The sequence below is a fragment of the Medicago truncatula genome, chromosome 5 (assembly GCF_003473485.1).
Source record: "Medicago truncatula cultivar Jemalong A17 chromosome 5, MtrunA17r5.0-ANR, whole genome shotgun sequence".
In the NCBI taxonomy this organism is placed as follows: Eukaryota; Viridiplantae; Streptophyta; class Magnoliopsida; order Fabales; family Fabaceae; genus Medicago; species Medicago truncatula.
The window spans coordinates 33,176,587-33,201,176 of NC_053046.1; the positions used below are offsets into that span (position 1 = coordinate 33,176,587).

A 24,590-nucleotide genomic window follows, 5' to 3' on the forward strand; every position below is an offset into this window, starting at 1 on the left:
CAATGTTAGGTGTCGTTTAAGAGGTATTAAGATCTACTTCATTTGTTAAAAGTAAATGGATAATATCATTTGATGACTGATACATACAAAATGTATGTAATAGGATGAGAACTATGTTACCCCTTTATGATTTGAGGATATTTACCCTTTATGATATTAATCAATCAAATTGAACAATGTATACTTTATTAACGAAGGCTCCGTTTGGATTGACTTATTTTGAGCTTATGTGGACTTATCTACTCTCATAAGTCTTTTTAAAGGTGTTTGGGTAAATAAATAAAAATAGTTTATCATAGTTTCATAAGCTGCTTATGTCATATTTTAATAAGCCTAAATTTTTAGCTTACCCTCCGGCTTAACAAGGAGCTTATGAATTTATGTAACCTCCTTCGATTCTCTCTGGATCCACTTTTTCAAAACATATATTTTAATTTTATTTTTTTGTTTTTAGAAAGAAAAAAAAAAACATATATTTTAATTATAATGTTAGTTATCTTTGATTGTGCATGAGTAACACACGTAACTAAGATTTTTTTTTATGGAAGATTTTTATTATTTTTTTGTTACGTAACAAAATGATACTGAATAAAAAAAACAAACTTAACTTGTCTTTTTTTGGTAACAAACTGTACATTAATATCTATATATATGGTAAGTTTACAATCATAATTTCTCAAGCTTATATTTAAATTATTATACTTTTTTTTTTAAAGAAAGCTTATCATATATTATTATACTTGTGTATGATGATGTTTAGACTATTTATTTACACCTCTAAAGTTAATTTTGTCTTATATGAATATTGATATTTTTTTAAGGACGAATATTGATTATACTATATATATAATTATAATTAATATATTATAATATTATATTTTACATCTTGATTAATTTTATCAAAAAAAATTTTGATAATTGTGGTTCGATTCTTTGATTTTTTTGTTAAATTAAAAATATTTAAAATTTCGATAATTGTTTATGTAATGTCACATCCAAACACTTCAATTTATGTAAGTACTTGTTAGTGTACATATCCAAACATAAATAACTTATCAAGTATAAGAGCTTATGATTTAAGCTCTAATGTTATAAGTTCTAATGCTATAAGCATTTATATAAGCTGTTTATCCAAACGAGACCTAAATCAAATATGAAAAGATTTTTTAAATATAATTTGTTATTTGCATCTTTACTCCATATTCAATTAATTTTCTTTTATTTTTCCCATCAAAAAATTTGATGAGATATTTTATTTCCACGTTTCAATTGTTTAGACAAATTTTGTTCTTCTAATTTCTTTAATGTTTTTTGTTTCAATTTTTTATTTTTCTACAATTTTTTTGCACCATATCTTGTTTTTTTCAAGCTTGGATCCGGAAAAAAATAATTCCAAAACGTTATTTTTTCTGATATCAATTATATATTTTTTAACTAGATTATTATATATTATCATATACTTGTATCTATTAATATTAGTCTAAACGTTATCTTATTTTATCAATGAGATGACCAAATGCTATTAACTTAAACAAATATTTTTTTGACAAGTTATAAAAAACGAAGACTTGTTTTAGTTCTCGAGAAAAATTATAAGACCTAATTTAGGTACAGTTTGGTCAGACTTTTTTTCGGTCTAAAAGCTACTTTAAAATAAAGTTAAAATAAAACTCTATAAGAAAAAGGCTAAAGCTGTTTGGTTTCTTTATTTTTTTTTAGTTCTAAAGTTATTTTTGAGTTAAAAGCTGTTTGGCAAAATATTGTACAAAACTTTGAATTTATTATTTTTTGGTGGTGTATGAGTTTCGAACCCGGGACCTTGCATATATTTATGCACTGTCTATAAATAAAAAAACTTTGAATTCATTATGAATTAACATAATAAATAAAAAAATGTCTAAAATATTTTTTGAAGGGAAAAAATGTTTAAAATATAAAGATATATTTTTACTAATACTATATTTACTCAATGACGTTTATTTTGTGTAACATGAATACAAATTTGTACAATATTTTTTCCAATTATACTCTATAACAAATTTTGTTATAAGAATACCATATTTTTAGTGTTGGTCAAAAAGATAAGAATTTATATTATATAATATTATATTTGTTACATTGTTGGTGTCATTGAAAAAGATATGTTTAGTTTTTTTAATAAGAAAAAGATATGCATAGTTTGTTACAATACAAATGTGTAAATTATATATAAGTATAATTTTTTTAGGCAACTACACTTGTACTTTTAATTAAAATTAAAATTTTATAAAAATAATTATACGCATTACACAACACTAACAAAAATTATACGCATTAGCATAACAAAAAAAAACAGAAAGAGGAACATAAAGTATTACTCTAAACGCTAACGTGTGTGTGTATTTCCGTGGTTGAAGAAAGGGAATAAAAATATTCGATGTCATTCATTGACAGCGTGAATACAAATATTTGCGAGGTTGTGAGGATCAAAAGATATTGAAATTAATATATATGTGATAAAAAGATAATAAAATTCCTTAAAAAAAATAGATAATAAACTTAAATGGAACCTCATTAAAAAATTAGGACCGGTTAAAAAAAAAAAATTGAAGAAAAAAGCATATTGAAAAAATAAAACAAAAGGTTGCCGGCGGGAGTTGAAGAGAGGTGCTTGTGAAATAAATTGGGGAGAAATAGTTTTTTGAAGTAGCATTCATCAACTTTCGGTTAAAGCTCATTTCATTCAATTTTATGCATTCTAAAAAAAGTACTTTTTTTCGAAGGTACTTTATTGATATTGTGTTTGGCCTAGCTTCTCCTTAAAAACGTAGAAAAACTGAAGAAAAAAAAAAGTCAGGCCAAACGGTACCTTAGTCTCCGAAAAATATATAATTCACCTTTATATTTCCAGAAATATAAAGAGATAAAACTTAGTCTCAACTTTCTTTACTTTATTGGTTTAAATCATTGTAGATCTACACTTTGAAAATTGAACCTCCAGAAAATGGTGGGACATCCATTGTTTTCATCCAATAAATAAATAAGTGGTAACCACAGTTCGAGTAATCGTGAAGGCTCGCTATAGTTCATCTGATTCATAAAAAAGGTTTAACCTAGGTTATAAAATGATATGACCATATTTAGATGATTAAACTACACTCATCTCCCTTAAAAGATGCTTGAATTACACTCCGCTTTCCTCTTATGTTAAATATACACGAGTCCCCACACCTCTTATGCAAAACATATTAGAAAACATTTCACATTTAAAATGTATTTTATGTTCTAAGTTATAAAATTAATAACAAAATATTTAAATTTAATCATCATTTATAGTTAAGTTACAAAGAAATAAATTATTTTTTCTTTTTAAATGGTGTTTTCAAATTTGTAGATATTGTAAAAATATTTAATTCAAGCATCTCATGGGGGTATAAGTTTTATTTTTCAACGGAGAAAAATGTATATTTTAACTCAAGAGGGGAGGGGAGTGTAATTCAAACTTCTTTTCGAGGATGAGAGTGTAATTTTCTATATTTTAATTGATCGCATGTTGAGTTTCATTTTGGGTTATCTGATGCAGAAGAAAGGTTGAACCTTTGTCATAAGACATTTCTTTAGTGATTTTGTTTTGTTTCAAATTAATAAAGTCCTTAGAATAATTAGTTCATTTAATTGAACATCAAGTACGACTTAATCGTGAGACTCCATTAATTATAAGAACAATATTCTTAAAGAATCCTCGGTTAAAGAAACCTCTGATGTTAGTAAGTTTGTTGTGGCACTGAATGCGAGTGTGGATCCTACGTTGCAAAAAGAAGTTGAGTTTATGAATGCTTGGATGGCCAAGGCTGCCGAGAATGATGTACCTTTTATACCACTTCTGTCGAAGTCTCAGAAAAAGAAAGGGAATAAGAACACCAAGGCTCCCTATCAAACCCGCTCATCGGGTTCCGTTCCACCTTCTCAATGAATATTATTTTTTTGGAATATTCGGGGAATTGGAAATAATGATTCCCGAATTCGGGAGGGGAACTGTTGTGCTGACTAACTTGTTTCATTGGGACATGTGTTGACTGACACCGTATGGTATACCATTATGCCTTCTTCTTTGGCGCCGGACTTTTCGAGGGACATAAATGGATTTCTCTTAGTCATTTATGTTTCTGTTTTTGTTGCTTTCCTTTTTATTTTCTGAGGGTTTTGGCCTAGTCCCTCCTCTTGTAAATACTTTTCCTTTTTTTTTTTTTTTAATAATATTACGTATTGGAAAGGCGGTAGAGCATGGGGGTTTCTGTTTGGTGCCAACCTAGTTGAGATGCGGCAGTTTTCCCCTGATGCCTAACCTTTCTCTTGACCTTATAAAAAAAAAAAAGTGGTATAACATTAAAGCGTAAAGATCATTATGTGGGTATACTGATGATCATTTCTCACGGATCATGGTTTAATTTGATTCTCTTCAATTTTAATTTCGATGGTCTAATTTGACTTATTCAAAACAAAACAAAAAATATGTTTAAAAAAAAACTTATTGAATTAATTCTTTCATAGTTATAATTTAAATTAAATTACGATGCTAAAAGAGAAGAAGTGATAACTAGTTAAACATTATTTGATAATTTGGATCCAAAGATAATTTGGTGATATAAAAAATAAATTTTAGAAAATAAAAATCAGAGTAAAATAAAATTAACAAGGGAGAGACACATGTACATAAAAAAATATAAATACTCGATTACTTTTTATTGAAAATATAAAAAAATATAAATTAACAAAAAAAATAAACTAAAAGTATAACAAAATTTGTATATTTAACATAAAATACACAAGTTCCGATACAATTTTACTATTTTAAACTTTTTAATATATGCAAATTTAACATGTCCAAACTTGTACACGGTAAAAAGAAAATCCATATAACAAAAATCGAGTTTTATGATTTTAGAAATTTAGGTGTTTTAAAATGTATTTTTTAACAAAAAGGTGTTTTAAATTCATTAATTGCATAACGTTTAGACCAATATCTTTTTTATTCTTATCAAAGAAAATAATTTTCAGACTAATATATTCTATCTTAGGAAAATATAATGTTTATTTTTTATTTTTTTTTGAAATATATAACGTTGGTTTTTTGACATGATGAACAAACATTATATATCTCAAAAAAAAAAAAAAAAAAAAAGGATTTTGTGAATTTGTGAGAGAAGAAGAACCAAGATTGAAAAAACACTAAGAAATAGTGTAAAAAAAATTCTAAAAAAAATGGTGTAAAAAAATATGCAGAAAAAGAAGAGATGAAACAAAAAAAAAAAACAGTAAAGAAAATAAAATAAAATATTTACACAATTGAAATGAGGTAACAAAAGATTTCATTAGATTTCTTGATTTAAAACATAAAAACTCATTAATTGAATGTGGGGTGAATATGTAAATAACATAAATATATTCAAAATACGTAAAATGCAATTATATGTTTGACTTTATTTAATGTAGTTCACATTGTTCATTTTAATTGGTCCACATCAGCCAGGGTATTTACCCATTAATTTAGAGAGGGTAATCTAAAAAAAATCATGTTATAGGTTTTACTATTAAATAGGTTCCATTAGTATTAATTATTTTTGTATTTTTATTTGTTCAAATGAAACAAATAAAGAGACTAATAAATGAAGAAGGCCTTGACTTGACTCGATTAAGACATAAAATTCGTAATAGATATAAACCAAAAGTATCTATACTTTTTCCATTTCTTTTCAAACAATGTTTTAAAATATTAACGCTAAATTAAGGAAGTAGATTTTTGAACATTTTTTCTTCTGTTATACACGCTCATTTTAATCTACAATAAAATCATTTTCCTGCATATATTTTCTATTTTCAATAAATTTAACTTTTTTGTCAAAAAAAAAAAAATTAATTTTATCTTTTCCTCGTAACAAATAAATTTTCATTATTATCATTTTGTCCAATATATTCGCTCCATCCCTAATTAAAAGATCCTTTTGAGAATTTTTTTGGTCCCTTTTTATAAGACCCCTTTGTTATTTCCAACTACATTAATTATTTCTTTACATACATGCCCCTATTTATTATACATCTTTTTCTTCAATCAACAATAAATAACATGTTGAAAACATAAACTAACCTTCTTTCTTAAAGGATAAAATTGTAAAAACAATAGTGATTACAAACAACTTTAATACAAATATCCACTATCTTAATTCCCGTGATTTTGGCAAAAGGATCTTATATATAGGAACGGAGGGAGTATATTTTTTTCTTGCACACTCTATCTCTCTCCTATTTTGAACTACTTCTCTTCACTTTCTTTTTGTTTCAACTAGTCTTTCACTTTTTCTTTTTAAACATTGGAGTTTCTTTGTAATTTCCATAAGTTTTGTTCTTTTCTTTTGCATTTGAAATTTTAACAATATTTTTTGAAAGAAGAACTTTTTTATATAGAATTTAACCGTTATTATAGATAATAAAATTTCGTTTGAATTTGAAGATAACAAAAAATAAACTTATATATATAAAAAAAAAAATTAGTTTTTCGAATATATATCATTTATTAGTTTTATTGAAAAATAAATAATAATAATTAGAAAAATGTATAATTGATTAATCATAACTTTAAAATATCAAATCAACAATTAAATAATGGATCTTTTTAACGAGTGCCCCCAGAGTACTCTTTAACGATTCTAAAAGAAGAAATTAATTTATAAAAAAAGTAAAATATTTCAATTTCTAATGCATTGATTACACATATTTTCATAAAAAGTTACTCCGAAATGAGTGTCACTTTAGTAAAAAAAAATTGTTTCAAAATAAATGTCACTTTACATTTCCAATACAACTTTAATTTTTTTTTTTCCAACTTTTCTCTCACACAATTTTCAATGCAACTTTAATTTTGTCTTTTTCTTATAAAGTAAGGGCAGTTTAGTGAAAACGTTATATTCAATAATTATTTCATTCCATTTCTTAATCTGTGTGTCAAAGCCTAAAGCTACACTCATTTTGAAACGGAGGGAGTACTATTTAAAGTTCTTAAATAATATTCCGGAGACACTCGTTAACTTTTCCCTTAAATAAAAATGATAAATCTAACCAAGTTGTTTGGGCTCCCGTGGCAAAGAGCTCCTTCCTCCAAGGATGTATTGGGAAATACCGAATTCGATTTCTAGGAGGAACAACGTTTGACCAGTGCACATGCCTCTATACACAAGCTGAATTAGTCGTCCACCTTTAATGGATCGAAAACCGATGTAAAAGCTAAAAATGCTAAATCTAATTCAAACGACACTGTTTTTGGACACAGCCGACGTATAGAAAGGAAGGGAGGGAGTAATAAAATATAGTATAAAGTATATAAGTAACGGTTGTAATAGTTAATTATTATATTCATTTGTATCAAAACTTTACTTCATCTCCTTCTCTCTGACTGTGTTGGTGTATCTTCCCAATTTTCAAGGTTAGTTCCGCTACTTTCCATTATTCATAACTATTCATTCATTTTTTTGTGTTCTAATTCAGTCTAATTAGCACCTTTTATTTTTAGTTCTAGCTTTTCTCATGATTTCAGCGCATAAAGTTGTTAATCGTGTCACCACCGAATTTAGTCTTGAAACTTCAAGATTAATTTTGAAGCTCAACTTTATTAATCCCTTAAGTCAAATTTATGTTTTGGTTGCAAACGATCATCCAGAAAGAGTAATTTTTTGGTGTTTGCAGTTAATTTTTAGTGATAAATTTTGATGATCATATATATTTTGAATATTCTAAAAGTGCCCTAAAAAATATATATATCACTTGATTTAAAATCTATGAAGCACGAATACAGACACCGGACATGACATGGACATTTTTGTCCCTACGCCTAATCCAATGAGTGTATGTTCTTCATAGTTTAAATTTCAATTTTAACCAAATGAAATTAGTTAAATCACCCTTTAAGACTGGAAAGGTGTGGGATTTAATCTTTAAATGGTTGGATTGGAAAGCAAATGGTTGGAGTACTGAGTTAGTTGATAACTTTCTATTGTTCAATTCGATGTGTAAACGATAGAATGGCAAGATGGTTTCGCGTTTAATCTGGTTTACAACGACTTCGTTTATTTGATTTGAAAGCTATGATATTCTCTTTAACGGGAAAGTCTTCAATGTTTTGGAGGTAGTTGATAGTCTTGGTCTTGGTTCATTTGTTGGGCGGATAGGAACAAGAATTTAGTCTTCTCAAATTGGTGAGCGAGTCCACTTTCTTGCAGGCGGCAATATCACGCTGTTGCAGTGGAGGAGTTAAATATTTTGTCAATGGTGAAAGTTGTTGTTGTTAGCAGTATAAATGTTGGAGTGTATGGGGTTGTTTTGATACGGTGAGATGATGTACTGAGATTTGGAGTCGTCTTGAATGCAATCTGATTGCATTTTCCTCATGCTGGAATAGCAAACACTTAATTCTAGTGGCTTTGTGATGTTGTGGGTGGATGGATATGTGCTACCACATTATCTCGACCTGTACATGTTTAGATTGCATCTCTTAAGTAGATGTTGTGGTAGACAAGGTGCATAATATTTGTATGTTGATTTTGGAGTAGCTTTGAACATCTTGTGCTAGTTTACTCTTTATTAATAAAAGTTTGGTTATCAAAAAATTAAAAATTCACCCTTTAACAAAGTTTAACCAAGCACATTGAATATTGTGATTCTGACTAATATGTACTTTAAGCATATACTAATTCTTAATCATTGTCCTAAACTCATTGTAATTAAGACTTTGTTTTGCTCATTGTAAGTAAGACCTTGTTTTGTTTAGCTTTTTAATTTTGCTTATTCATGATAATCTGCAGCTGATTATTGAATGGAGTATTAATGTTTGTTTATGTTTGGTTTTGATTTTCAGATTTCAGACGAGGGACACCAAGGAAAATCAACTTCCAAAATCTTCAGTATACTTCTAAGGTTCCTCAACTTAAATTTGTAGCACATATATATTCTTCAGTTCTGATTGACATAGACACTGCAGAGTAGGGGATGAATGTGCTGTCTCTGAGAACCATAAGATTCTATCCTTGATTCATTGGCACACAGGGTTTTGTTGTTGTGCCTGATTTTCTTTTGAATAGGCAAACATTTTTTAGTTATTGGTTATGTTAGATTCCAGGGTTTGAATCCTAGGACCTCCTGTTTGAAACTCCTTTGGTGCCCCTTACAAGATCTTGGGAGGAAGTTTTAATCCATATTTTAAGGCTTCCTATGGAGAATACATCAAAAGTCTTGATGCAAAGATATGAATTAGGAAGATTACTAGGCCAAGGAACTTTTGGAAAAGTTTACTATGGAAGAAGTACAATAACTAACCAAGGTGTAGCTATTAAAATGATTGACAAAGATAAGGTTATCAAAAATGACCAAGCTGATGTTATAAAAAGGGAAATATCTGTTATGAGACTTGTAAAACATCCAAATATTATTGAGCTCTTTGAGGTCATGGCAACAAAGGGAAAAATTTATTTTGTTATAGAATATGCTAAAGGCGGTGAGCTTTTCAAACAAGTAGCAAAAGGAAAGCTGAAAGATGATGTTGCGCACAAATATTTCAAGCAGTTAATTAGTGCAGTTGATTTTTGTCACAGTAGAGGTGTATACCATAGAGACATAAAGCCAGAGAACATTTTATTAGATGAGAATGAGAATCTGAAGGTATCAGATTTTGGTTTAAGTGCTTTTACTGAATCCAAAAGGCAAGATGGTTTGTTGCATACAACTTGTGGAACTCCTGCTTATGTTGCTCCTGAAGTGATCAAAAGGAAGGGTTATGATGGTTCCAAAGCTGATATTTGGTCTTGTGGAGTTGTTCTTTTTGTTTTACTTGCTGGTTATGTACCTTTCAATGACTCCAATTTGATGGAGATGTATAGGAAGATAAGTAAAGCAGAGTTTAAGTGCCCTAATTGGTTTCCGAAAAATGTTAAGAAGTTACTGGGTAAGATGTTGGATCCAAATCCTGACACTAGGATTTCTATCGATAAGATTAAACATTGTTCTTGGTTTAAGCATGGATCAAATGGTAGACCGAAAAAACGTGAAGAGGAAAAGAAGACTATCTCTTCTTTGGCTACAAACTCTGCAGCCCCGACCTGTCAGATTGAGGGCGAGTCGGTGTCCAATACTGACACCAAACTGACCATTGTGACAAATCATTTGGATCAAATGGATGAAACTGAAAAGCAAGAGTCGGATTTGCCTTTGAGTATTAATGCATTTGATATTATCTCTCTTTCGTCTGGTTTTAACCTATGTGGATTTTTTGAAGATAGTTTTCAGAAAAGGGAAGCGAGATTTACTTCGAAACAACCTGCATCAACCATTATTTCGAGGCTGGAAGAGATTGCTAAGAGACTGAAGATGAAAATAAAGAAAAGAGCTGCTGGTTTGTTGAAACTAGAGGGAGTCCATGAAGGTAGGAAAGGGATTTTGTCCTTTGATGCTGAGATTTTTGAGGTTACTCCATTTTTTCATTTGGTTGAAGTGAAAAAATCAAATGGAGATACATTGGAATATCAGAAAATATTGAATGATAATATTAGGCCTGCTCTTCAAGACATTGTTTGGGCTTGGCAAGGTGAAGTACAAGAACAACCACAACAGTTAGAGACTCAGCAACAAGCACAGCCATAAGATCCTTGTTTCTTTTACATTTCATGCTATACAATTTTTTTTAGAATAATGTTGTTTAATGCAAAGCCTTTGTGTGTTTAACTATGACATGACCTTATTGTAACATATTATTGTGTATCAAATTTGACTTGTAAATGTTTAGTTTCAGTTTTTATGTATAGTTTCATGGTTAACAAACATTCCCAGTGACTTCTCATGTTTTAAAGACATAAGTATTGAAGTCATGGTAGCTTCAACTTGAAGATTCTTGTTAGCATTAAGAGTCTCTTCAAAACTCATCCGGAATACGTTCACGCACTGAAGATTCTACTACTATTTCATGAAGAATTTAAGCTAAGAAACTTGCTTTCTTAATTAGTGATTGTAGGATATCTTCTGCAATTGCAATCATCATCATAATATAAAGGTTTTAAACTCTCTGCAATTGCATCTTGATCAACCCTACTTGAATTTTGTCACAATATTAAGGTTCGCAGAATAATCGCAACTGTGCAATCATGATTTAGAACCATGTTCATCCATAACCAAAATAATTTTTTCAGATAGTGATTATAAAAAATACAAACTAACTAGCCACTAGTTTTGAGTTCTGTTTCATTATCTTAACTAGCGATTGAAATCTAATTTTGTACCACTAATCAATCCTAAAATACCAATATAGCATGCTGTCAAACCAAGTATCTGTTGAGAAAAGCCATGTGGGGTGTAGCATATACAACGTTAGAAAAACAATAACAAAAAAATGAGGGTAGGATAGTAGGCAAATTCTATCTATAAACAATAATATTCCATACCACAGGCTAATGGAGCAAATAGTATTATTCCAGTTATGATTCTTATGAATATCACACCATAAGAAAAGGGGTTAGGATTGAGTTTCCAAAATATTACATGGATTGAGTTTCCAAAATATTACATATGAGATGAAACATTCATATGACCTTTATGTAGGTCATGAAATCACAAAGGTATGAACTATGAATATGTTTCAACTATTACTTTGAAGAGGATTTGACCAAATGCTTCCAGAGATAACGACCAGAAGCCATGTCAATAAATGTCCAAAACCATGATTCTAATGCAGCCTTAACCTGTTGTAAACAACAACAAAAAAAGCATGATGTAATAAAAAGTAAACATTTTTCTTTTAAGAAAAATCTTAAGGACTGAAAGGGTGGGAGAGGGAAAAACCTTGGACTTCGAAGGTGCATTTAAGGTTGGTTTAGCAGAATCCAAGGTTTCCTTTTCAGGAATGTCTTCATTGTTTTGGTCCAACTCAGTGATTTGAGGTTGAGATCTGAGGTTTCTGAGAACAAAGAAGCCGGCAAGAGTAGCAGACAAGAATATGAGAATGAGTCTTAGAGGGCACATCTTGAATGCTGTCTCAGTCTATCAGAAGAATCAGTGTGATTGTGACTATGTGTGAACCTGAGAGTAGGAGTGGACCTGACAAAGCAAAAAACAAAGTGGTTGGTGGCTGGTACTTATCAACTTTTGTCATTTTCATTTTGTTAGTAACTTGGTATAAGTTGATGCCTTCATGACTTTCACAAAGGTTTTCATTTGTAAATAAAAATGGACATGTTCTTTAAATTTATTCTTTCAAGACTTCATAAGGTTTTTCTACATGGGGTGATCTCAGTGCCTTTGACTAGAGTACTTTAACTTTTTAGGCATGTGATTAGGGTGTTTAACTATTGATTTATGCATATAAACATTGATCATTTGAGAGTGTAATTCTTAAAGATATATTTTATGATGGATGAATACTTGAAAATCATTTGAAACTTCAACAAAACCGACTTCATTCTTCAGACATAAAAGTTTATGACACTCAACTCAATTTTCTGATAACAGACGATCATATCATTTTTTTTTTTCATTTGTACGATTATATATATATTTTTGGTAGATAGATGAAATGACAAAACAATTATAAACCCATACACACAAGTGGAGGTACCGGGGTTCGAACCTTAGTCATGACATCCTGCCTAACAATTTCGGCATTTGGCAGTTGATCTAGAACTTCTGGATCGATTATATATTTATTTTAATCACACTAATTTAATTTTAGAAAATCAACATAGATTCTTTAATTTAGAAAGGAAAATAAGTCTTATTTCGTCCTCTCACATGTCCTAAGAAATTATCTATTCAAACATTTTCTAAGTCACAACTTAAAATAAGGAATGAAGATTCATTTTAGTACCTCCAAAAAAACTTGAAGCCCCGATTTGGTCTCTGAATAAAAGTAAATGTTTGCCGAGGAGTAAAATATACTGCGATAATTAGGGGTGTAAGTGGTTCGGACAAAACCAACAAAATCGAAAGTCCAAACTGAACCAAACCGAAAAAATATCCGACCTTGTTTGGTTCGGTTTGAAACCGATCTGAACCAATCCAAACCGATCTAGTTTGGTTTGGTTCATGATTTTTTATTTCGTGATCCGTGAAACCGATGATAACCACACTCCTTATTTTACTAATATTATCCTACCTCACACAAACTTATGGTTAGGCCCAAAATTAAAGTCCAACATAAAATATTTTATAATCCATTCACTTTCTCTCATCTCGTCAGTCAACTCTTTCATTTCTACTAAAAAAGAAACCATAGCCGTCAACCACACCAAACCCATTGTTCATCGCCACCGGTCACCGCTGAGATCGTTCATCTCTTGGTTAATTTTATCATGTTTATGCCATTGATTTATACTCATTTTATCTCATTGTTTTCCATGTTCATTTTCTATGCCATTGATTTATACACGTTGTATGTCATTGTTAAGTGAAGATTAGAAAAAGCCATTTAAAAAAGAAAGCGTTGCGATTTTGCGATTATCTAAGAACTAGAAAGCCATGTTCATCTCTTTGACTATCTTTTTGAAATTTTTGTGTTTGTTGATAAATGATGCATGTATGGATCATGGATATTGAAATATTTGAGTTTGATGAAGTTGTTTTTGAAGAATGGTGGATGTATGAAATATTGAGTAAGGTTAGTTATAAAAAGTTGTTTGAAAAATAGAGAACATGAAAAAAAAAACAAAATATGAAATACAATTATACAAAATTCTATGCAATATTTTGTGAGAATATGAGTTTTTTTAATTATATTTTTAAACAAACCGATCAACCGAACTAATCCAAACCGAACCAAACCAATTAGTTTAGTTTGGTTTGGTTTCTTTTTTGAAAAACAGTGAAAACCGAACCAATCCAAACCGATAAAGGTTTCATCGGTTCAGACATTTTTTGACTGAAAACCAATCCAAACCAAACTGTTACACCCCTAGCGATAATCTAATCCTACTTAAATCACCGTAAGAAGATAGAGAATTAATAATAAAAAGAAAGAGACAAATTAGTCTCTAAAAATAATTATCAAATATAATTTTTTTTCTTCAATCAATCGCTAATTTTTATTTTTTTTATCTCTTTCTTCCTTTACATTCAAAAGACCACTCTTATGTTGGTCCTAATATGAGATCGATTCAAGATGAATTTATTGATGAATTTTTTGTGGTGTTGGGGTAATTCTTTTTTTTAGATCAGTTAATTTGTCTCTTCTTAAATCATGGAGGATTAACCAAAAAAAAATCATGGAGGATATTGTCCCTTTTGATAAAATATCATCAAAAAGATTTAGGAATTAAATTCGATCTCCAAAATTGTCGACAACAAAAAAATTTGGTCCTCCAAATTTTTTTTTAGGAATTAAATTGTATTTTTTTACTCTGACAAAATTAACAAATTCTTAATTTTTTTTATTCAAACAAAACCGCCACTAAAAACAAACTTGAATAAGGATAGTTTCATTAAAATAAAAAATAAAAAATAAAAACTAAATGAATAATTTTTTTAAGGAAAAAACCAAAATGAATAATTAATTCTCAACCTATTGATATAAATCTATAAAAATATATATTTTAAAAGAATTTCCACAGTAACTAAAAAGAAAGAAAAAAGAATTTCCACAGCCGGGAGTCGAACCCGGAATTCAATCAATTATCGAGTTTAACCAATGAGCTACTGTGGATGTCTTGTCGAGTTTTTACAAATTCATTTAATTATATTCTGCAAACATTTAATACACTTTATAAAACTGTAATCGCTAGTCAAAAAATTCTTACTAATATTACACCCAAATCTTGCTGATTTTCTCACAGCAGAGATATCATATTTGGTTTAAGTGCTTTCATTGATTTTTGGTTTTGACATAGTGAGCAAAAATCACGAAAATGGTTGCGACAAATGTTATTACGCTACGATGAAATGCAGTCACCGATGTAGCAATCAGTAAGGAATAAATATATTGTCTCATTAGATTTTTTATGCTCTTATCTCTTCTAAAAACATTAAAATCTGGATTTATTAATGGTTAATATGACTTTTAGAAGAAACAAATTCTTTACGAAACTATGAAAATAATTAGATTATAGTGTTATGAATTCTACCAAAAAAAAAAATTATGAAATTATGAACAAACAGTGAGAAATTAAGCTATTAAACATTATGATAGTATAAAGAATTTTAACCACATTTATGGAATATTGTGATTAATTCACACTATCGCAAGTATCCATAACAGCCGAAATTGCAAAATCCTCGACGCGGACGTGACCAACACTTAAAACCTTGGTTATGATGACTCCAAAGCTGATATTTGGTCTCGTGGAGTTGTTGTTTTTGTTTTACTTGCAGGTTATGAACCTTTTAATGACTCAAATTTGATGGAAATGTATAGGAAGATAAGCAAGCAGAGTTTAAGTGTGCTAATTGCTTAATGTTTGGAAGATTTGTGTAGGATGTTGCATCCAAATCCTGACACTAGGATTTCTATAGATAAGATTCAATATTGTACTTGGTTTAAGTATGAAGCAAATGGTAGACCGAAAAAACATGAAGAGGAAAACAAGACCATCTCTCATGTGACTATAAACGATGTAGCATCGATTCTTTAGATTGAAGGTGTGTCTGATGTTCGAAATGTGTTTGACGCAACACCAACACATATGACAAATCATTTTGTTCAAAAAGTTGAAACTGAAAAGCAAGAGTCTGTTACACCATTGAGTATAAATACCTTTGATAGAATTATTGTAGAATTAATATTCCATACAAATTTCAATAAAGCATATAGTATTATTGTAGTTATGAATAATATATCACCACCATATAAAAAGGGAGTTAGAATTAAGTTTTCAAAGTACTATATATGATATGCAACATTCATATATGATATAACATTTATTCCTATCATGAATATCACAAAGGTATGAAAATGTTGAGTAACCAGACTTATAAATTGAATGAAGGCACTCCTTCACTTTTATCCCATGGGAAACCAGACTTATAAATTGAGTAACATGACTATAGTTATTCTTCAACAAAGCACAACTAATTCCTGGTCAAGATAAAAACATCAGACCATAACTTACAAGATACTTGACAATAAAAAAAAATTAGATGTTTCATTTGTGATACATCCCTTCACACACAAAGGGAATATTATATTACGTACAACCCTCTGAATCAGGTTACTAATAGTTGGAAGACAATTATTTAAGAATCTCCAAACAAATAGTGACATCTTTGATGAAATCAAATTATTGTTAAAAATCTTGTAGAACGGAGAATCTGATATTAAATCAAACGTAAAGATCAATTCATAAGTTTCTTTAATTGAGTATATGCCACCAGAATTAATGTCTTTATTGACAAACATCATCCACATTTTCATGCCAAAGAAAATTAGCTAAAAGAGTCTTGCACCCCCTTAATTAACTCTTCCTTCCAAGTGAACAAGTTTGTTTGTCCTTTCACAAGAATATTTTTATAAACTAAAAGATTAAATAATTTATTAAAGTGATCCTTTAACACCTCTCTATATCCTTCCACGGTTCATATTAAAACAAAGTGTTGCATCAGTTCTATATTTTGTATGAAATATTCTCATCAAACCATCTCCCTCCACTGCATCATCACCTCTCTCAATACTACAAATATCTTTCCACCATAACGAGGCTACTTCCTTGCTCTATTCATCAACTCATTTAAAAGTCCATATTTTTTTTTCCAAGATTTTATGCCAAAGACCATCATTTTGACCAAAGCTTTTAAATTTCCAAACCACCTTTTTCTTTTGACCTAAACTGTGGCATAAAGTAAACAAAACGATAGAACCTTAATTTTTTTTTCAATAATTGATGAAAGAAACATATGATAGTGTTGTTAATTTTTTTTTTTTTAAGAAGCTGACAGTGTTGTTCCCGAATGCAAAAATAATTATTTGATTCATTATCACATCCATGATAAATCGTCATCATCATCACACTATTATTATGCATTATTACCATTTTCCTTACATGATTCTCTGTCATGGGCCTAATATAATAGAGCTCTTTCACTCATTATCATTATATTAGTATAAAATTGTTACGGTTTGTTGCATGCTATATATGTATTGCACTCTAGATTTGATTTTCTTTTAATCTATTAATAAAGCAAATATTATCTATATTATAGCGATTGATAATTATAAAATAAAAATTGTTGCTTTTCTATGCAGAATTTTGGTCTCTAAAGTGAGAAAATAGATGAATAAAAAAATACTATTATTTTAACAAACTCATAATTTACTATAATATAAATACAATAACTACATTAATTTATTATTTAATGATGGATATTATACTCTAAAATGAGTTGGTCATATATTTTAGAGAAGTCGAATCCATCCAAACACAATAAAACACCTTACATAAATTTTATCGAAAACAACTTGACATTAACCACATACACCTTCATCATGTTCCTTCTCCACCTACTAATAATGAATTAGGTGTTATTCTTGCTAAATGAAAAAACAAACAACGTAGACCCACACACACTAGAATCATGTTCCTTTTCCAACTAATACTAAACTAATTAACCAAAAAAGTGTGTAACATATAATTTTAGGTTCAAATATATATATACCTGGCAGGCTAATATTTCGGGTTAGTTGGTATTACTTTCTTGGAATAGGTAGGAATTGGTTTATGAGAAGTTCCACCATCAGCAAGATCATATTTCTTTGTCCGAAAAAAAAATAAAAAAACTTGTCAAAAATGATAAGAACAGAACAGCTAACAAAAAGTGCAATAATTTAAAATCTATAGAGTTTTTTTTAGGAAAAATCTATGAAGAGTTTTCAATGTAAAAATTAAGATTTTTATTAAAGTTGAAATTTTAAAGACATGAAAAGGAATTTTTTTTAGAGAATCCATAGTTGTTTATTCATTTGAGAATTTCACAATAAATGAAATAACATATTGTTAAGCAACATATAAATAAAATGACTCGTAAATTGTTAAACAATTTTAGTTAAGATATGATGTCCAATAAAACTGTGTTGTAATTCTTAACTTAATGTAGTGATTTTGAAACTTCCTTATGATCAAATAATGGTATGAGAGTCGATGATTCGATCGACTCTTTATACCAAAAGTCTTTGTAGCAATGTGTGGTGGTAAGTTAATGTGTCCCATTGATGTTTTGTCATTATAGAAACTAAAGATTTTCGTTTGTTGATTGTCATTAGTCCAAACGATCCTCAACCTCCCATCAAAACCTTAAAATCTTGGGCATGGTGGTTAAACATACACGTGCACGGTTCAATTAGCTTGGACAGTATCCCATCCTGTGAGATTGATTCCATGGCACCTTTCTTGTATGCTTTTTGCTTGGAGTTTAAGTCAGCTCACATACGTGGACACCTAAAATTACTTGTTCTTGTGAATGCTTCAGCTGTACTAGTTTGAAGATTGGTTGAGAAGTGACATTGATTGGTCACACGTATACTATGAGTTATTTTCCGTCTAGTTCCACCATATCTTTGGCATGATTCACACCCAAAAACAAATCCATGTTGTAATTTTAGTTGTTATTATTATATTTCAAAAGTTAATTAAAATTTACCCATCAAAAATATGTTTCATATGTTTACTTACTTGCATACTTGGTCAAAGACTTATGTATGAGGTGTAACATTTATAGTACACTATGGTCATTCCTTTCATGCTTAAAATTATGAACTACACCACTCACTAGTATTTGATACAGTGTTCCTTATTTTTCTCTTAAAATAAAACAGTATTAGCTATAAATGCTTTACAATCAGATGCGTACATACTTTTTCAAAACTTCCATACTAAATTACTCATACAATGCATCCCTCTTATCAATAGAACATACTTTTGATACGGAAAATTCATTTTCTTCGTACTTATAAATTTGAGTTTATACTTCCGGTTGCATCATGGAAGAATCTGTTGTATCATAGAAGGATGTGTTTATTGAGGCGGATAAATTAAGAACAGTGACTTTGTCACACCTCAGGTTTTATATCGGTTCACTATTGTGTAGGTTTCATATGAATTGTTGGCGGAGGATGTCGATAGAAATGTGTCAGCGGCCAAGTCATACATCATTACATCAATATTAAGCACAAATAAGTTTACTTGATATTTCACTTATGTACGTTTAAAATAATTAAATGATATAGGAGCATAGTTTTGCGGGTGCGCATCCAAATATTTGTGATCAAACCAGACTTCCTCATCAAATGAACGAAAGACATTGTGCAGTCGACTCAAACCTCCTTTAGGAACAGAAAGCTTATGGGACAATATCAACAAAGAGTTCTATGCTTTGACACACAAAAAGTAAATAGACACTAAACTACATAGGGGCCAATATTGGCAAAGAGACTGAAACATATACACCATAAAAAGACTATAGGCATCAACATCTTAGTCTCGCTCTCTGTTATTTAAGAAATGGAGAGTAATCTCAACTCATCTAAAGGACAATATATCGGCAAAGAGTGTGAACCCTATACACTTGGAAAAGATCATAGACAACGAAAGACAAGTATGAGCAAATAAATTTAGGAAGCAATATCGACAAAGAGTCCGAACATTAGACACAAAAAATATCATAAGCATCAAAATGCATACGAGACAGAAAGCCTAGGGAGTAATATCAACAGAGTCTGAACCATAGGCACTAAAAAACTAACCATGGACATCAAAATGCCTATGAACTAAGGTTGCAAGGACCAATCTCTCCATTAATTATGTGTTTCCTACGTAATTAAATCGATCAACTCGACCGAGAATATCATACACCAAATAAAAAAGCCAATCATAGGTAAATGGTAAGCAACACAAAATGTCATTCTAATCAAGCCAACACATGCTAACTATAGCCATCAATTTATGCTTGATGTTTGAGGACTTAGGATCATCCAAGTCTACCAGGGGTGATGGAACTGTTCTCTGTTTTCCCTTGACAAATTCAACAAGTGACTGGTAAAATAAACAAACATTTGCAGAAGATATTTTCTCACATTTATTTTCAAAAAATGAAAAAACTCAAGATATTTTTTTCTCAAACTGAAACCAAATGATAAACCACAAACATCCATTTTCTCAGGTTACTTCCACAAACAAATCAATACAACAATGTGCAGTAAACACCAAAGCATCAAAATTATATATACACTAAACATGTATAGTTACAAGCTATTAACCTAGATAACACAAGAGAGTTCCATAATTTTTTTTTATATATTAAAGTTGTAATTTGAACGAAATAAGAAATATCTCACTAGTCAACACTAGCAGGGACCGCATGAGACTGAGTTTGGTCCTGATTCGATGTCGTTGCATCGCACAAATGTGGCCTCAACTTATTCTTCCACACTTCCTCGAAAGCAACCGCGTCCCCACCAAACCTCTTCACCTCGACCACAACCATCTCAGCGGTTAATCGGTAAATCTCAATCCCAATCACCAAATCCCCATTCTGCTCTTCAATTTCCACCCCACATTCCTTCTTCCTCCTCACCACAAGTCCCTCTGCCTTCGCGGCCGCCTCAGCCTTCTCCACAACCTTCTCCGGTAACTCCCTCAACATAAACCTCTCACCTTCACCACCATCAATAAAAAACCCTGAAAGATTCAACCCTCTAGAGAAAAACGATATAATATCAAACGCATTGAAATCCAACGGTTTTCCCTCTTCTTCCCCATTATTAACCTTCTTCTCAAATTCAAAACCCTCCTCATAAAACTTCACCTCTTTATACCCTTTTCTAAACCAAGGATCCCTCAAAATCTCATCAACAGTTATCCTCGTCTCCGGATTTGTATCCATCAACCGCGATAAAAACCGCTTTAGATCCGGTGAAAACCACCGCGGACACTTAAATTCCCCACTATATATCTTCCTATACATCACCATCAAATTTGGATCATTAAATGGAAGATAACCAGCCACAAGAACAAACAGTATAATACCACATGACCAAATATCCACCTTAGCTCCATCATAACCTCTCTTCGCTAAAATCTCCGGTGCCACATATGCAGGTGTTCCACAAAGCGTGTGTAACATCCCGTCAATTCGAACTTGCTCTTTCACTGCACTCAATCCAAAATCCGAAACCTTCAAATTCCCCTACAATTCATTGCAAAATCCATAACAGAATAACAGTAATTAGTTTCATAAATCATTACAAAATTGCAATTAGTTACAGAACCAAAATCAAAATCAAAATCATTCGCTAATACAATTGTATCAATACCTTATCATCTAGTAACAGATTTTCAGGTTTCAAATCACGATGAAAAACACCGTGTGAATGACAATATCCAACAGCAGAGATAAGCTGTTGAAAGAGTCTACGCGATAAATCTTCACTAAACCGTCCTTTATTGGCAATTTTTGCGAATAATTCACCACCTTTAGCAAACTCCATAACAAAATAGATCTTCGTTTTCGTAGCAAGAACTTCATGAAGCCGAACAATATTCGGATGACGAAGCTTACTCATAATTGAAATTTCACGTTTCACATGTCCAGCGAGTCCTGTTGCGGAGATTTTCTTCTTGTTGATCACTTTCACAGCCACGCTCTGTCCATTCTCGGTGTTCCGCGCGTGGTATACTTTCGCAAACGCGCCACATCCTAGGAGTTTTCCGAGCTCGTATTTGCCGAAGAGTGCGGTGGTAGCATCTGCCGGAGCTGGCGCTGCTGCCTGTTCGATATCCGACATTCGCGGTGGTGGTGGTTGTTTAGATCGAGCTCTCTGTTTGAGAGAGCACGATCGATGAATAACTTGTTTGGGAAAATGCAAAGATTGTAAAAGTGTTAATCACTTTTTTCAGATATGGGAATTAGTTTATGGTTTTTCTGTTGTTGAGAATATGCTAAACTTATGTAGAAAAAATGCTTTTTTGTTTTTTTATTGTTGAAGGTTTGGTGGAAGTTTAATTTGAAAGGAAGTGGTGTTGCAGAAGGTTCAGGAAAGTGTTAAGGATGTGTTTGGTTATTTATGTGTCAATTATCAACCGCTGGGTTTGGGAGAAAAATGAAAAGCGATTTTTTGCTGCCTTACGCGTGAGTTGAGGACTGTTAGGTGAGGTATTATTGCCGTTTTAGTTGTTTTTTGGCTACAATTATTGTTTTTTTTGGTTACATGCTACAATTATTGTTTGAGTTAAGTTATCTTTTTTATAAAAAAAAAATAATAATAATAAGTTGATTTATGTTTGGCGGTAAAAATTGATTTTATAAAATTGATTCCGTCTAGAAATGAATTAATAGTAAAATGATTTATGTAAAAATTAGTTGAACGAAAACTCTGTATGGAATAATTAAATGGTATGTGTATGTTTGATTCAATTTTAGAGATGTCATGGAGCCTGTTTGGTTTGGCTTTTCAGCACCAAGAAGTGATTCTAGAACCTTCAAAAGTGAAAAATTGAGTTTTTACTGGTGTTTGTTTTGACTTTTAAGAATTGATTCTATCCTCCAAAAGCAATTATCCTTAAAGCTACAAATCCTAACTTATAGCTTTTCTACAATCAATTTTACATTAAATTTTCTATTTTGATTATTAAAATCTATTATTTTCCTTTATTGCCCTTTATCAATTCTCCTTCTTTTTGCTTTGTAATTTAATTTGATGAACCAAATTTAATTAGAAAACTTAACGAACCAAATTAGCGCCCAAAAAATATTTATGGTCATAGACTTACAAAATTTTGAATTTTTCTTTACGGTGTCCCTATTCAGATTTACAATATTTTTTCTTTTACATTTCTTTTATGCTATATTTTATCATTTTTGGCAACTAACCCTAGTATTATTTAACTTAAATATATTTTATCAAAAAATATAAAATATATGAACAAATATTTTGTAAAAAAAATTAGTTTAATGATCGTGTTTATTATGTTTTAAATTAATATATAGAAAATTTATTTATTTAAATTAAATTATATATCTACATTTAGTATTGATCTACGTATACATTCGACTAGGCACATTTACTTGAATTTATCTATGTCCATTTTAGTAATTATACATTCAAAAGCAATTTTGATAAAAACTATCCAAACAACATTCAGTTTGTTTAATCAATTCTGCATTATTGTATCCAAACATAAATCAATTCTCTCAAAATCAATTATGTCATAATCAATTCTATCAGAATCAATTATATCCAAAGCTGAACCAAACACACAAATAATTGATTTTGATTTAGTAGAATTGATTATGACATGTTTGATTATTTTTGGGTTTAATTGTTTTTACCTCTATAATTGATTTTACTTGAAGCTATGATTTGTAACTTTTGATTATATAATTGATATTTTCATATAAATTTATAGTTCAACTCACTTTTACATGAATTCATCCGAAAACAAATTATTTTACCTTTAACTCAATTTTAATCGGCTTCAATTTTGTAGAATCAATTAATTCTTTCAAAATAAATTTTTGTCTAACAAAGAAACAAACATACACTACAAATTATTTCATGCTGAATCAATTTTGAAGACAAAATAAACCCTACTTAAAACCATAAGTTAGTAAGATCCATCTCATAAACTTTAAAACAAACACTCAATAAAAAAAAATCTTGGGTAAAGGAGAATGTTGCGTTCGATGAACGGTAAAACTAGACGGAATAGGATTAGGAATGACATCATTAGGGAGAGAGTGAGAGTGACACCTACAATAGAAAAGTTGGTCGGAAATATTCTTAGATAGTTTAGACATGTAGATAGAAGATACATAGATGCAATCATAAAAAGAATAGATCAGATGAATGAGAATCGAGTCAAAAAAAGTAGAATAAAACCTAAGAAAATTATACGAAAAACCATTAGAAATGATATATAAGTCAATTAATTGGACCCAAATATAAATTATAATTGAACACTATGACATAATTTGATTAATGTAACCGACTCTACTCAATGAAATAAGACTTTTATAAGCTAAAACTTGGAGTTCGTCGTATATTCTTACTAGTTGTGAAGCAAAGAAAACACTAACGCTTAGCTTACGCGTGGGCTACAAGAAGAGGGAAACCGTGAATTAACTTTTCGAGTTAACGAATAGAGTACACACGCGTGGCAGTTACTCATTGGAAGAGTAGTTGACTATGCAATATGATATTGCCACGACGGTGCCGACGTTGAAAACTATCTCGTTGTTTTTATTTTCTGAATTTTTTTCATTTATCACGTGTAGCAGAAAATGACTTTTTATTTGATTTTCTTTATACATAAATGACTTTTTCTTAGATTTTTTGCTATAGATGACTTCTTCTTTTTGACAGAAATAAATGACTTTTCTAACAATTTTACTACTTGTGATGAGGCAAGACATGTTAAATCGACCTCAAATTTCAATGACGAGTTTTTGACCAGACAAGTGTGATAGTTAAAAATTGTATTCCAATCATGTACACTGCATATAATCATATTCCAAAAAAAAAATGTAGAATGAACATTGTACCATTTTGTTCGAATTTGCATGGTACTATGGTTAGGGAAAAATTAGTAAAGTGTCATTCATAAAAA

General features: G+C 30.2%; 3 protein-coding genes across 3 annotated transcripts; 1 reads left to right on the plus strand and 2 right to left on the minus strand.

Moving 5' to 3' along the window:
• Positions 1 to 7,352: 7,352 nt before the first annotated feature.
• On the plus strand, positions 7,353 to 10,904 carry LOC11442070 (CBL-interacting serine/threonine-protein kinase 2). The gene is made up of 2 exons (XM_003615956.4): positions 7,353 to 7,456; positions 8,885 to 10,904. The coding sequence occupies exon 2, from the start codon at positions 9,238 to 9,240 to the stop codon at positions 10,660 to 10,662; it is 1,425 nt and encodes a 474-aa protein (XP_003616004.1). The 5' UTR covers positions 7,353 to 7,456; positions 8,885 to 9,237; the 3' UTR covers positions 10,663 to 10,904.
• A 523-nt stretch (positions 10,905 to 11,427) lies between these two features.
• Positions 11,428 to 12,156, minus strand: LOC11436856 (uncharacterized). The gene is made up of 2 exons (XM_003615957.4): positions 11,854 to 12,156; positions 11,428 to 11,753 (listed from the first exon to the last, which is right to left on the minus strand). The coding sequence occupies exons 1-2, from the start codon at positions 12,031 to 12,033 to the stop codon at positions 11,658 to 11,660; spliced, it is 276 nt and encodes a 91-aa protein (XP_003616005.1). The 5' UTR covers positions 12,034 to 12,156; the 3' UTR covers positions 11,428 to 11,657.
• Positions 12,157 to 20,064: 7,908 nt separating this feature from the next.
• LOC11427236 (CBL-interacting serine/threonine-protein kinase 11) lies at positions 20,065 to 22,114 on the minus strand. The gene is made up of 2 exons (XM_003615960.4): positions 21,299 to 22,114; positions 20,065 to 21,171 (listed from the first exon to the last, which is right to left on the minus strand). The coding sequence occupies exons 1-2, from the start codon at positions 21,767 to 21,769 to the stop codon at positions 20,320 to 20,322; spliced, it is 1,323 nt and encodes a 440-aa protein (XP_003616008.1). The 5' UTR covers positions 21,770 to 22,114; the 3' UTR covers positions 20,065 to 20,319.
• Between the last annotated feature and the right edge of the window lie 2,476 nt (positions 22,115 to 24,590).

Excerpts from the sequence above, each read along its gene's own strand:
- LOC11442070 (XM_003615956.4), top strand. The coding sequence starts at position 9,238 with ATGGAGAATACATCAAAAGTCTTGATGCAAAGATATGAATTAGGAAGA.
- LOC11436856 (XM_003615957.4), bottom strand. The coding sequence starts at position 12,033 with ATGTGCCCTCTAAGACTCATTCTCATATTCTTGTCTGCTACTCTTGCC. Across the intron at positions 11,754-11,853 it reads ATGCACCTTCGAAGTCCAAG|GTTAAGGCTGCATTAGAATC; the intron begins GTTTTTCCCTCT and ends TGTTTACAACAG.
- LOC11427236 (XM_003615960.4), bottom strand. The coding sequence starts at position 21,769 with ATGTCGGATATCGAACAGGCAGCAGCGCCAGCTCCGGCAGATGCTACC. Across the intron at positions 21,172-21,298 it reads ATCTGTTACTAGATGATAAG|GGGAATTTGAAGGTTTCGGA; the intron begins GTATTGATACAA and ends AATGAATTGTAG.